The sequence below is a fragment of the Coturnix japonica genome, chromosome 5 (assembly GCF_001577835.2).
Source record: "Coturnix japonica isolate 7356 chromosome 5, Coturnix japonica 2.1, whole genome shotgun sequence".
Lineage (NCBI taxonomy): Eukaryota > Metazoa > Chordata > Aves > Galliformes > Phasianidae > Coturnix > Coturnix japonica.
This window is the reverse complement of record NC_029520.1, coordinates 12,479,031-12,493,307: the sequence shown is the minus strand read 5'-3', so window position 1 is coordinate 12,493,307 and position 14,277 is coordinate 12,479,031. Positions and strand designations below refer to the sequence as shown.

The 14,277-nt window shown below is 35.6% G+C and overlaps 1 protein-coding gene across 6 annotated transcripts in view; it reads left to right on the top strand.

Moving 5' to 3' along the window:
* USP47 (ubiquitin specific peptidase 47) overlaps nt 1-14,277 on the top strand; it is a 47,225-nt gene that overhangs the window by 19,776 nt on the left and 13,172 nt on the right. For 5 of the 6 annotated variants that reach the window (XM_015863986.2, XM_015863981.2, XM_015863988.2 and 2 more), the window contains 10 exons: nt 1,658-1,754; nt 2,413-2,558; nt 2,736-2,815; nt 3,410-3,559; nt 7,577-7,672; nt 7,765-7,917; nt 9,465-9,632; nt 10,913-11,044; nt 12,178-12,254; nt 12,568-12,623. In XM_015863986.2, the coding sequence (XP_015719472.1) occupies nt 1,658-1,754; nt 2,413-2,558; nt 2,736-2,815; nt 3,410-3,559; nt 7,577-7,672; nt 7,765-7,917; nt 9,465-9,632; nt 10,913-11,044; nt 12,178-12,254; nt 12,568-12,623 (1,155 nt within the window). The remainder of the gene's footprint in view (nt 1-1,657; nt 1,755-2,412; nt 2,559-2,735; nt 2,816-3,409; nt 3,560-7,576; nt 7,673-7,764; nt 7,918-9,464; nt 9,633-10,912; nt 11,045-12,177; nt 12,255-12,567; nt 12,624-14,277) is intronic. The other variant, XM_015863982.2, reaches the window with a different exon arrangement.

The window sequence follows — 14,277 nt, the reverse complement described above, 5'->3', positions numbered from 1 at the left end:
AGAAGCCTTGCTCCCCTGTGTGTCGTGCCAGCAGTGAGCAGACTCCCTCTTGGAAAGGGGAGTGCAACCTGGTGCCAGGGCAGATGCTGTGAGGCTGGGCAAGCCCCTTTGCAGCAAGGAGAGGGCAGGCCAATGCAACCTATGCCCAGCTGGCAGCTGCTGCCACCTCCCACAACCAGTACGTCACAGCCTTTTGCTCTGTTTGCCTCCCAGCTCTGTTGGCTCATTAAAAGATGTTCAAGCAATTGCCAGAAGAGAGAAAAACAAAAACTGGCTGGAATTCCCCACAATGTTTTTCTGGTCATAGCTCTGTCGTGCTGACAAGCTATGCACAGTGCCTGAAGATTGACAGATGCTTAATTCTTACAGGCATGAAATACTTGATTGGAATGTCCTTGCTGTGTTTCATACTTGCCATTTTTATTTCATATTCTTATCAATCTTGTCTAGAACCACTCAACTGTAATTGGGTTTTTCATAAAACCAGCAGAGTAGTTGAGGTGTAAGGGACCTCTGCAGGTCATCTGGTTCAACCCCCCTGCTCAAGGCAGGTGTTTTTAATCCTTAGGTGTTTGTTTGTTGAGCCTTTAATCTGAGTTCTGCAACATCCGTTGATGTTTTTGCTTTTTACTTTCATATATGTTACAATGTATCCACAAAGTTATAGCTCACTAGCCAGACTCCTAATGTTACTATTTGCTGGCAGACACACAGACAGCATTATGTTACATATACATATGTTACACCCATTCATGTCTGTTCAAGATTTTTTCAAATGAGAATCTTTATCTGCTGCATATTTTTTTTCCATTTAATAAAACTAATACGATGAGTTGTATAGAGGAATAAAGAAAATATGTTGCCCAAGTTCGTATCTTCTCAGAATGTGTTGGTATGGTGTATCTGCCTTTTTGTTGCTAACATGGAATTGAGATGTATTTATTACTGTTATTAAGAGCTTCAGGGTATAAGTAAGAATATTTCATTTATTTATTACATTACGTTTCAGTATGTGCCGTTTACTTATCAGCTATTAATGTTAGGTGCTTCGGAGAAAATGTTAAAATGACAATAATATAAACTTCTTTTCGACTAATAACTGCTGGATTTTGGTAGCTTTTCTATTTAGTGTGGAAGATGATTTTGAAAGACGTATATGCATGGGCACTCTGTAGGTCTTTGATTTATAGTTCAGAGAATTTAATTAAATCCACTGCAGATACGAATTTTATTTATGACTAGAATAATTTTAGTTGACGCATAGGCAATAAGCAAGTTGCTATACAAAATGTTGATTAATGAATTCTAGATTCTTCTATAACATATTTAACTATTAATGTATTTCTAGTTTTACCTGTGTCTATTGGTAGAGTAGACAACATTAGATATTGCTGATCATTTTGATACATGATTCATGATGATTGAAACAGCTTTGTGAAATTCAGGGAAATGATCTCTGTTAACAGTCTCTTTAATGCTCTCTTTGAAATAAGTGTAATATTTCCCCGTTTTTTGTTTGTTTGTTTTTGTAGTCCAAATGACAACAGCTGGATGCAGTTCTTAGTGAACAAAATCCCAGAATTGATTTCTTTTAAAAGTTATTTTAATTCTTAGCGATTTGCTGTCATTTTACATTATTTTCATCTCCTTTGTACAGGTTATGTGGGCCTGGTAAATCAAGCAATGACTTGCTACCTGAATAGCCTCTTACAAACACTTTTCATGACGCCTGAATTTAGAAATGCATTATATAAGTGAGTATATATGATTCAGACAGATTCTTCCAATTATTATAGTAAGTCTGTCACATTTGTCCTGGTATCTTGTGGTAGGAAACCCTTTTGAATGTGTCCTGTCAGAACTTTGTCTTTTGGATGTTGAGAAGTATCTGAACTTCAATAGCAAACCCTGATTCCGTAGTGGGTAGAGTGATGGTAAACAGACGAAGAGCAGAGCACAGAAAGGGAATGGAGACATTCCCTGGGGTAGGGGGAAAGATTTCATACTTCAAATCAAACCTGATAGTCGAGTGTAACTTCTCTGCTTAGCGCCTTCTGATGTTACTGCCATCTTCAGGGGTTATTGGTGTGGCATGCACAAGCTTTTAAGAGAATATGCCACATCTAGAAAACAGAAGACTTCATGTTAAGTGCTGTTCATGTCTGTATTTCTATAGTAAACGGTTCAAAATTGTTTTGTTAGTGTGCTTTAGATTTAAACGCTTAAAGAAAGCATCATCTTCTGTTACAGAAATGGAAAGTGGTTTTGTTGAAGGAGAATTATTTTTTGCTTTCCTTGAGCAACAGGGCTTCAGTTCACCTCTAATCTGCCAGACCTCTTAAAATATTGCTTTGTCTTTTTGAGTAATATTTTAACAGCATTTTTAATTATCAAATACTTTGTTGTGAATAGGTGGGAATTTGAGGAATCTGAAGAGGATCCTGTGACCAGTATCCCCTACCAGCTTCAAAGGCTGTTTGTTTTACTGCAGACCAGCAAGAAAAGAGCAATTGAAACAACAGATGTTACACGGAGTTTCGGATGGGATAGTAGTGAGGGTAATTGCAGCTATTAAGTTTGTGTGATTCACTTAGCTGTTTCCCATTGATGGCCTACATTGATGTTGATGGAGGAAAAATAGCTAAATAATTAAAATTAATGATTAAAATTGATAGTTTTGGGAAGCATTCTCATATTGAGTAAATAACATTGTCATTATTTTCAATTTTGAACAGCGTGGCAGCAACATGATGTACAGGAGCTTTGTAGAGTTATGTTTGATGCTTTGGAGCAAAAATGGAAGCAAACAGAACAGGTAATTGTAACAATACACTTGCCGGAATTCAGGGTGTGGTGATTCTTGTGTTTGTTTTTACAGATTCTTGTTTAAAAAAAAAAAACAAAACAAACAAAAAAACCAGTAAAACAGAAAACTGAATTTCAAATACAAGATTATTGGCAGACTTCAGAAGTTGCCATTTTTTTCTTATGCTGTTCTTATTTTTTTATTGGAGTTAAACTGCATTTCAGAGTGTTGCTTTTTTTCCTCCAGTTAGAAGTGAAATATTCTGGACTTTGGATATTCTCTATTTGAAGCACAGGAAGTGGTTATGTAACTACTTCAGTCATAACTTTCTCACCAGTGGTATTTTTTAGGTTACTTAGTGGGCCCTTGCAGCTCAAGCTGCAAAGCTTATGTAACGTGGTTTGAGAAGCTGTTTTGACGCACGTTCTCTGCAGAGGTAGATCAGGGATGGGGGGTGGGGGGACAGGAATAGAGAGTTGGATGTCCTGCTAGGAAATGACAATTCTGGCTGTTAATTTAAAAAGATGTTTTCTTGTAAAACTGAAGAGAGGATATGTACTCTTACTTATGTTTAAAGCAGTGTTAAATATCCGTCTGTTTCAGGCCGATCTTATAAATCAGCTGTACCAAGGCAAACTGAAAGACTATGTACGATGTCTAGAATGTGGCTACGAAGGCTGGAGAATTGACACATACCTGGATATTCCTTTGGTCATCCGTCCATATGGCTCCAACCAGGCGTTTGCTAGCGTGGTGTGTACTATTATGCTGACTAATAGTGCATCCATACACATAGAATACATAATGCGACAGTGGTATAATTTGTTATGTGGTAAGTATCATCCTAGATACTCCATCTTGGGGTGTTCGTCTTTGTGCAGTGAACCAGCTAGCAAGTTCTAGAAGATTTTTTTTTGGCTTATTGGTTTATTTTTTTGTTTTGTTTTTTCTTTTACCCTTCAATGAGTCCTACTGGTGCATGTATAAGGGGAGGGGAAATGCAACTTTATTGCCTCCAGGCTGAAGTAATCAGTTATTTTCTTCCTGATACAATTCTCAGCATTTACCCGAAATATTTTTTGAGATTGCTAAGTTTTCTTTGGGCTGTTCTCTTTATTGGCACATCTGCTAAATTTTCATAGCTTTATTGAAAGTCTTAGACGAGAACAGAAGATGGACTGAATTTTTAGGTTAATTGCAGTGTTGTTGCTGTGCTTTCTGAAGTTCACTTCTGAAATAAGTGATGATGTTGGCAAGTGTATATATTAGTACATTTGTGGAAGCTTTGGTTTTTTTTCACTATTCCATGAAAATAAGCTATTACAAATGGAAATCCACTGCTGTGGTTTAAAATGTCTGTAATATGAAGTTGTGAGAGAAAGGAAGCACAAATTGAAGTCTTTGGGTAAACGTTGATTTAAACAATCACATGTTGCATAATTGGCTTACCAGTGTTACTTATTATATTTCAAGTATTTTTGCCTTTTGTCTATAGCATGTTGGCATTTATTTAAGCACTAGTAATTCTGTAGTTCTTAACAGCATTCTGTTAAGAATTGTCAGAATTAGGTTAAGCTGCTATGTGAGCTCAAGGTGCTCTGTATTTCAAATAGTCGTCAAGAAGCAGTAAAGGTACGAAAGGCCTTGATCTGATAAAAAGAATTCAATTTAGTAAGGTCTTTTGAATTCTTTTTTATAGTGCTTTAATCTTTTCAGGAACATCCAGCTTTTTCAAGCTGTCTTTTGAGCCGCAGTTCCAGTGATAGTTTTAGAGTGCATCATTTATCACCTTTTAACACATTTCTGGAAATATTCCTTAAAACAGGATTTATTTGAATTTCTATTATTTGATTATGAGATTTTTTTCAGGTCTATTAAGGAAAACAATGAAAGCTTTACTCCATCACTGCATTCTGCATTTAGCAATTAGTTATATGTCTCCAATTGAGATTACTCTCTTCAGTAGAAAAAGTCTACAGCAGGATGCTATTTCAAAAGAAAGACACATTATTTGTGCACTTTAAAAAATACAGGAAGCTTGAACAAAAAAGGACTTAAATATCAGATTATTCTCAGTAATATTGAATATGTTTCCTGTAAATCAGCCATTATTGGGTTTTCTATATACCAAGAAAAATAGTTTTGAAGTCTTGTTACAGAGTTACGTGGTTGCAATTTGTATCGATGCTTCAATTTTTGAGCTTTTTTTTTTAATTCCTACTCTGATTATATTCAGTTGCTTCTCCTCCCTGCACTTGTCTTACTTATAGCAGATGTGATTTTTAGTTTTGTAGTCTTCAGCAGTGGGGAGATATGGAGGATACTTGCTTTTGGAGAAGGGAAAAATCGCCTGTTTCTAAATGGAATTCTCTGAAGGTAGTATCCTCCATTGATCCATAGATGATGGTGTTTTAGTAGGCGTAGGCAAAAGGATATAAATGAGAGATCCAAAACTTCACACATGCGCTAATAGGGCTTATAGAAGGGAATGTAAAACTTCTTAGACCTTGCTAGTCAGCTCCTGAGGGAACTTGCAGCAGGCGACACAACCCAAGATAGGGGATCTAAGGAGGATACTACCTTCAAAGAACTCTAGTTAGAGGTAAGTGATTTTCCATTACTTTCTAATAAGAGAGAATGGATGCACAAGCATAAAATAAGGTTAATCTGTAGAAATGCCACACAAAGTGTATTATCCCACTGTTCGACATTGTGTACTACCAAAAAATAAAGCTGCTTTAAATGTTGTGTTCATCTGTATATATGTTACTTCTTCAATGAGAACACTGAAGAACTCATTCGAAGGACATTAGTTCTTTTTTTTATTACCTAAATGAAATAATTTTTGAAACATTTATCTTTAAGGTCTACATTTTGATTTTTTTTTTCCTGATTCCCTATTCCCCAAGTTCATGTCATATACTACAATAGCACAGCTGTAAACTCACTTGGGCACTGAGGTCTTGTCAGTACCTACCTTGGGATTGTTCTTTTTCAGTTACTATCTGCATAGTTTTAAGCGCGTGGTTTAGAAAACCAGAACTGGTCTCTTTGACATTAATAGAGATACAGAAAAAACATATAACTTCTTATTTTAAGTAGGTAAAAAAGGGCAACAATTAACGCATTGATTTTGTAGAAAATTGTCTGCCTGAATTTGATAGTGTCATTAGACTGAACCGAAAAGTATGTGTATATATATTTCTTTTTTTACTTGAAGCCATAAAAATTTTACAGATGAAAAGTAGCTGAGAGGGGAGTGGATTCAGTGAGGAACTAGCTGATGTGCTATAATTGTTACAAGAAAGCAGTGGAGTCACAGAATGGCTTTGGTTGGAAGAGTGTTAAAGATACCCAATGCCAAACTCCCTGCTATGGGCAGGGTTCCTACCCTAGACCAGGCTGCCCAGAGCCACATACAACCTGGCCTTGAACACCTCCAAGGCATCCATAACTTATTTGGGCTGAATGGTTTGATAACTAGCATTGATAACAGTATTCTGGAGAGATGGCAAATACAGTTGTGTTTTTAAAGATCATTATCTGTAACTTTTCTACTGAAGGTTTAAGTATGGGTGCTAGCAGATTTTTTTTTTTTTTTTGAGCAGAGATGAGTTAGAAATACTTTTCTGTGAACTTGCTTTGTATGTGGTGTCATGGCCAAACTAAAACTAGGGAAGAAAATAAGAATATGGATGTGTGATGTTTACTTTTGCTTAATGTCTTAGAAATCTAAGCTAGGTTGCTAGGGTCTTTTTATTTTTTGCTGAGTGTATTGGACATGGAAAAACTATATGAGCTTGAAAAATCTGAGGTGGAAATTAGTAGCTTTTTCTAATAATCTTTGCTTAATTGTTAATCATTATGCATCTTCTCATAAAGATTCTAATGTTTTTCTTCACAGTTATTAAGTAAATGCAAGCAGTAAGATATGTTAGCATCAAACTACGAATTATGTTATGATGCATTAGAAAACTAAATTCTAAGTACCTGTCTTTAGCCACACAAAAATTAGTTTGAACTGTTTGTTATGGCATTTTACTTTGCTGAAAGTTAAAGCTTAAATACGTAGAGATAGCCCAGAGGTTCCTTCCAGCCTGTGTTCTCTTGGTTCATTGAAGTACAAGAAAGATGAAATAGCCTTTTTTGTACAAATCTGTTACTTCATCTCTTGTGGTATCTTTTGGAGCGTATACATACTGGGAATGTTAGAAATGTTTAGTAGTTCTGAGACTTCCTAAGGGTTACCTCTTCAGAGGTAACAGTTACAAAATTGGCAGGCAGGAGGTGTTGTAGATTGCACAATATAGGATTTTTGACTAGTTTTTTGTGTAAACTATCACTAAGAATAATTGGAATCATATTAATAAATGTTCTAACATTCTAATCAATACTGATTTTGGTTTAAAGATTACATTGCAGAAAATTGGAAGAGATATAAATGAAAAATCTTGAGGAACAACGATGTTAATCACATAACAATTAAAAAGCCGATGGATAGTTGTATAGCTCAAAAATAATAAGTTCTGAGGAGCTTTAATATTAAAGCACAGCTCACAACATATGTGGTAAACAGTGAAACCACTAAGTCACATAATGACGTTTCCTTCAGTTTTCAAGAATCTGAAGGAAGTATCAAAACTTGTTCTGTGAATTTTCTGATTTCAGCGATACAGGTGATTTGTGTGTGTTTTTAACTTTATGATAAAGTTATTTATACCTATATTGTAAAAGATCTTCCAAAATCAGATAATCTCTTTTTATTATTAGGAAGAAGCACTGCATGCTTTCATTCAGCCTGAGATTCTTGATGGCCCCAATCAATATTTTTGTGAGCGATGTAAGAAGAAATGTGATGCAAGGAAGGTAAGCACTGTCCAGATCATTTATGAAAATTACATTTCCTTAAATATTAGTCTTAACAATGGTAGTGTAATCTTCTCTTTTGCTTTGTTTAGGGCCTGCGGTTCTTGCATTTTCCATATCTGTTGACATTACAACTGAAGAGATTTGATTTTGATTATACCACTATGCACAGAATTAAGCTGAATGATCGTATGACTTTTCCTGAGGAGTTAGACATGAGTATCTTCATAGATGTTGAAGATGAGGTAAGGATTTTTGTTTAGAGAAAAGTAGTCTTCAGTTTACTTGAAGTTTCTTGTTAAGGAAATTCAAGGGTTGATTTACTAAGCCCATTTTAGCTTTCATCTACATAAAATTTTCTTTAGCTGTAGTGATGTGTTAATTGGAAGTTTTCCTATGTCTGAAGATTTTTGTTATTTTGTAATGCTATCATATTCTCTAATTCATGTTAGGGTTTCCATGCTTCCACTAAGATAGTTCTGACTTACCTTATTAGGCCCGGCACTGCCAGCCAGTTGAGTGGGGGAATTATCCCACTCTCCTCCAAGCTTTTGCAGCCTCACCTCAAGTACTGTGTGCATTTTTCAGTTCCACAGTATAACAAAAGACACAAACTAGTAGAGGGCATCCAAAGGAAGTTAAAGATGGTGGAGTATCTAGAGGACAAGGTGTAAGAGGAGCTGCTGAGATCCCTCAGTCCCTTTCAAATCTGATATTCTGTAATGTCTTAATGAGCAATTCAAAAATGTCTCATATCTTTGTACAAATCCAGAGTGAAATGTGTATAGGTATGAATCTGTTTTGTTTATAACAGGTAAGGTAAAAGTTTTGAAACCAAATACTGGAAGATAGTCCAGAAAGAGTGAATTGATTTCTTCCCTCTGGGGGAGGGGGGGAAGAAATTAACTTCTGTTTTTCTCTAGTTTTGGCCAAAATCTGTTTTGTGCCTTTACATTCTCCAAGAGCTATTTAATGTGCCTGACAGTGAGAACACTGTTACTTTACAGTCACTTTAAAGATGTTATCATTTACCCAGGAGGGAACTTGTGTAGTGGTGTAAGAAAAATACAACACTAGTATGCAAATGAAAATATTTTGTTTCTGTTTAAAAATAAACAAAAAAACCCTGCAGTCTACATGGTATAATTTGTAAACAAGTCCACACCAACGTTAATGGGGAGCCAGGTGAGAATGATTGATTTGGGAGGACTGGAGACTGTTATCAACTGTTAGAAAATCAGAAGAATTTTCCAGAGTAAAGACAATCAGGAGGTAGTATTTCCTGCATTTAATCAACTTGTATTTAATGTGCTGCATTTGTAGCGTGGGTGGCATCTTGCTTGTAAGTTATTAGAAGAGTAATGTGTCTTCTACTGAACTCTGTCTATTCAGTTGGTATGGAAAGTGCTCGACTGTGAATGACAATAGTTCTACTGTGAATGACAATAGTTCTGGTTGAATCACTTGTGATTAATATGGGTGTGCTATAACAGCATTTTTTCATCTGCTGTTAGTCTTAAAAGTATTTGAATAAACCTTGTAAATGGAATAGGCAAGTAACTGATGTGAGCTTGCCAAGTAATTACCGTTTGGTTTCATGCAGGATGTGAAAGTACTGATCTCAGAGGCAGACTAAACATACTCTGACAGAAATAAACCAGTTCTTTGCATTGATTTGCAGGTGCCTGTTGTATTTTGTTTTTTCATTGTACAGATGTTGATTTGTAATTCTCAAATGTTGTGATTTCTTGTTCCACATTTCTTTAAATGTTGTATAATGTTTATTTTTAAGAAGTCTCCTCAGACTGAGAGTTGCACTGATAGCGGAGCAGAAAATGAAGGCAGTTGTCACAGTGACCAGATGAGCAATGATTTTTCTAATGATGATGGAGTTGATGAAGGAATCTGCCTGGAAAGCAACAGTGCAGCAGAAAGAATTGCTAAAGTTGGCAGTGAAAAGGTATGTTTAGAAATGTACTGAATCCGGTTGGTATGGATTTAACTTGTTTTGTGGGATCCTATATAATGCTCAGTTTTGGATTTGTGACTAGAACAGTGGTGATAACACACCAGTGTTTTAGCTGATAGCAAACAGTTGTTATACAGTGCTGAGTTGAACTGAATTGACTAGAGGGATACTCTATGCCATCTAATATCTGATGTCACCTTCAACCGTTAAAGATGGGAGTTTGTTCTTTACTTGGAAGTTGACTGGGCATTGATCTGCTGATGGGAGGTAGCAAGTGCTACTTCTGTCTTCTTCCCTTCAGTTACTAAACTGTCATTTCCACCTACAAGTTTTCTTACTTTCATTCTTTGGATTCTTTCCAGCATCACACTCAGGGAGAGCAGAGAGTGACTGAATGATTTGTTGAGTTGCTGATGGGGGTCAGTCAAACACAAATGTAAACAATAATACATATAAAGAATTGTTTCTTTAAAGAAAGGCTGCATTTTTATTCAAATTAAAAAAAAAAAAGACACTACAGTAAAGGAAAGCAGCTGATTTGGAGAGCATGGAAGAGTGGAGGTCTTTGCAACTTGTCAGAGCGAGGATTTCTAGTTAACTTGTTTTGGTAACAGAAGCTCAAGTTGAAGATGTTCTTCATGTAAACAGTTTTATTTTGGAGACTGTATTCAAAAGCATGCTGCTTTAGCAGCGTTTGTTGCAAAAGTATCTTAGTTTAGCAAGAAAAATTGGGAAGTTTTCTCTGGTTCCTTCATTTCTTAGGAATCAAAAGCCCTCAGAGTTTATATATTTCAGTGTCTGTATTTTTCAGCCGGAGTATTTTCAGTAGTGCTGATGCTAATTTCATCTCTTGTTATGTTACTCTGTTGTTTCCTTCTAGGGATGATAATTACTGTAGGTTTCTGTTATTGTCTGTTTTCACATTCATAGTTTGTTCTGAAAAGTGATACATTAACTGACTTGATGCATTAATGCTGTCTCAAAAACCATGCTTCCATGACTTAAGTCTTTTTTCATTTTCCCCTTCCTCCAACTCTCTCCTGCAGCCAAAGGAATTTCTCTTTTTCTTTTATTAAATACTCCTGTATAGCATTTAGCATATTGGAGTCGAAACTATGTCTGTTGCAGTAATGCATTTCTGTTTCACAGATATCCTTCATAACATAAAACTATTTGTATGCTTGTGTTAATGTGATTGTTTTAAAATACTTCTAAAATAATTTCCCTACCTTTTCTTACTGTATTTTACCACACCTTTTTTCTCTCTGCAGAATTCTTTACTGTATGAACTCTTCTCTGTTATGGTCCATTCTGGAAGTGCTGCTGGTGGCCATTACTATGCCTGTATAAAGTCTTTTAGTGATGACCAGTGGTACAGCTTTAATGATCAACATGTTAGCAAGGTAAAACTAATATTTTCATTGTCTTAGGTACACGTAAATGAATCAGTGGAATTTTATTTTTCACGTGACTTTTCACCTGCATTTAACAGAGCTGTTACACTCTGTAGTTTGTTGACGTATCATTTTTATGTTGAATCAAGGGGTGGAGAGTAGCAGCATTTTTACTTGTTGTTCCTTATCTCCAGTTGCCTCTCTCCCCTTCCAGTTTTGTTTGCCACACACTGTTGGTGCTGGTTATAGATCTTAGCCCCTACCTCTTTGAAGCAAGAGCCTTTTTATTTCTATTCTCCCCATGCTCCTCCAGAATTTTTGCAATGCACTCAAAGTCACAGCATGCAGGAAGCAGCGTTTGTGGGTTAGCGTGCAAACGTTGTTTCCTAGCTGTAAGTTACACTTTGAAACCAGTCCTCTACAGCCTTGATACTTGCTAGTCAGTTTGCATTTTAGTCCATTGTCTGAGGCATGATCTGCTTCTTTGCTCAAACTGTACAGTAAAACCGGCCTGCAGCACTGATTGTCTGGAGAGTATCACAGCTGAGTCTACCTGGTTCAGCTGACTGAGATGTAAGGTCATCTGTGTTCTGATTCAGTCCATGTGATAGGAACAGTTGGTCTGTAGCTTTTCCTTGATGCATTTATCTTTATTTCAGTTTCCTTGTATTACCTTCTGTTTTCTGTTGAAGTAGAAGATAGCACGTTCTTTCCATAGCAATTTAAGTGTAGTAGCTCTCTCTATTAAGAGAAAGGTTGTAAAAAGCAGGCTCCGGCATCCCAGACTTTATGGTCAGTTCTCATGCCGTGCCAATAAGATCTTGATGCTGAGCGAGAGATGATTTAAACAGAAGCCTTTATTCACATACATGCTGGATTTAGAGTTTGGCCTTCCTATATAGCTGAAAATATTTCCTTGCTTAGAGAATTGTATTTGTAGATCTGTTAGATTCATTGTATTATGAAGAGGTTGATCACATTGAAATGTATTTTTGGTTCCACTCCACAAAAAAGCAGATCATGAAATATTTTTTTTATGTAATTAATGTTGTGCTAATGTGTAATGCTATCTTTCATAATGAGAATAAATGCATACTGATTATCACAAGTTTCTCAAATAATTTAATTGATTTTTCTGTTAGATAACTCAGGAAGATATTAAGAAAACATATGGTGGGTCTTCTGGAAGCAGAGGCTACTATTCCAGTGCTTTTGCTAGGTAAGTCCTACAGCACTACATTCATTTCTGAAGGCTGATATAAGCAAAGGAATGCCTGAAATCTCATGTGGTTAACAGGTTAACTTGAAAATAAAAGTTGATACTCCAAGTGATGTTAAAAGCTATCGTGACTGCTGTTTAAGATCATTTAAAATAACATGTTTACTTTTGAAAACCTTCCTTTGGTTTGAACGCTACTAAGATTAGTGCAATATAACTTTTACTGGTGGTAATGAGGAAATAAATCAGCTTTTGAAATGAGCAATGTCCTCCTATCTGATAATTTCAGGTAAATATTCTTTTTCTCCACCAGCTCCACAAATGCATATATGCTAATATACAGACTGAAGGATCCAGCAAGGAATGCAAGTAAGTATGTTTTGCATTCTATTTTGGAGTAGGGAAACATTTTATATGTGAATGAGAGTCCTTATTGTTGCGGTGGAAGGAGGCTGGTGGTGTTGCATTGTGTTTTTTTTAAACGTAAGCTGAAATAGCTTTCAAATAGGGGACCTTTCTTTTACAGCTTTCCATTACTCTCTTTATTGTAAGCCTTTATGATCATTATATGGCCATTATGATTTTAATTATTTTTATATTATGGATCTGAATGCCTTTTTTGCTGGATGACAATGAACTGAGGTGCTGTACTGGTGCCATACTTGGTAGTGGAACAAAAAATATTTTCTTCACTTAAAAATGAGTCATGTGAACTTCCTGTCAACTAAATTATACATGCTATGATCAGCCTTTGCTTTTAGCGTGTTAGCAGGCAAAGTATTAAGAATTATAGAACAAGACAGATTTGAGATCTCAAGTTCTTTTTTGTTCCTTACATCTGATTTAATGCACCAAGGTTTAGAAGAAGCCCAGGACCCCATATATAGTAGCTGACAGGTTGATTTTCTTTGAAATATGTCCCAGTGAAGAATGAAGATTCTTTTTAAGTTTAAAAAAAGAATCTGTCTTTGGAGATTTGACCCGGTAATTGGCTCAGTAATTTCATAGGGTGTTAGATTGTTCATGTTGCTAACAACCGTACACCTTCAGAATTTTTTTTTTTTTTTTTCGTGGAAGTTATATAAATTTATTTTATTTTCTTAAAAATAGTTGTGTTTCTCAGTTAAAATCTGGTTGACCACGCATAAATGGTGCAGTAGAAAATTGCAGTTTGGTAGAGTAGAGCTTAGCTTTTAGGCTGGTCGTTGAATTCCAGCATTTGATGTGCTGATGGTAAGGCGTATTCAGGTGTGTTTGTGTACCTTAAAAGTTGTATGTTCAGTGGATAAGGGAGTAAAAGATCCTTGAAAACAACATGTTTCTCTTATAGTAATGCTGTATGTACTTGATAATATGCATTAGTTACCTGTTTCCTTTAACAAAATATTGAGAGTCTGAGGATGACTATTATAAAGAGTAAGGACAGAAATTAGAGGTACAAAGATAATGAACACAAACTAAAAATCAAAGATTAAATTTTAATTAAAAACTTTTAAAATTAATACAATTACTTCTGTGTCATTATATTTTATGTGTCAAACTTATTACAAAGCAAATTTTCATCTAATGCCAGAATAATAAATGCAAATGACATTGATTTTCTGCAGAAGTCGATTTCATCAAACAGTACTTCTACTGATGTCTTTGCAGGATTGTGGGGGCTGTGTTTTTGTTGAATATTGTGTATATTCTACTTTACATGACAAAATATCGTGAAGTACACTGCACTAAATGCTCTATTTTATCACATCAAAGAGGATGCTTCCAAGTAAAATCAGGTCACTCATTTTAGAACAGGTTTTAGCATTATAAAAGCACTCCTGTGAGCAGTTATCAGTATTAGTGTATTTCTTTAAAATGACAAAACTTCCCTACCAGTATTGGGATATTATTCAACTTTAAAACAGTCTTTAACATAAAGGAGGCATTACTTTTGGAGCAGCTCTCGTTTGCGAAGGGAAACAGTTCATTTCGGTTCCATTTAAATCTTTAAAAAGGGAACAGGATGTGATTTAGTGTGAAA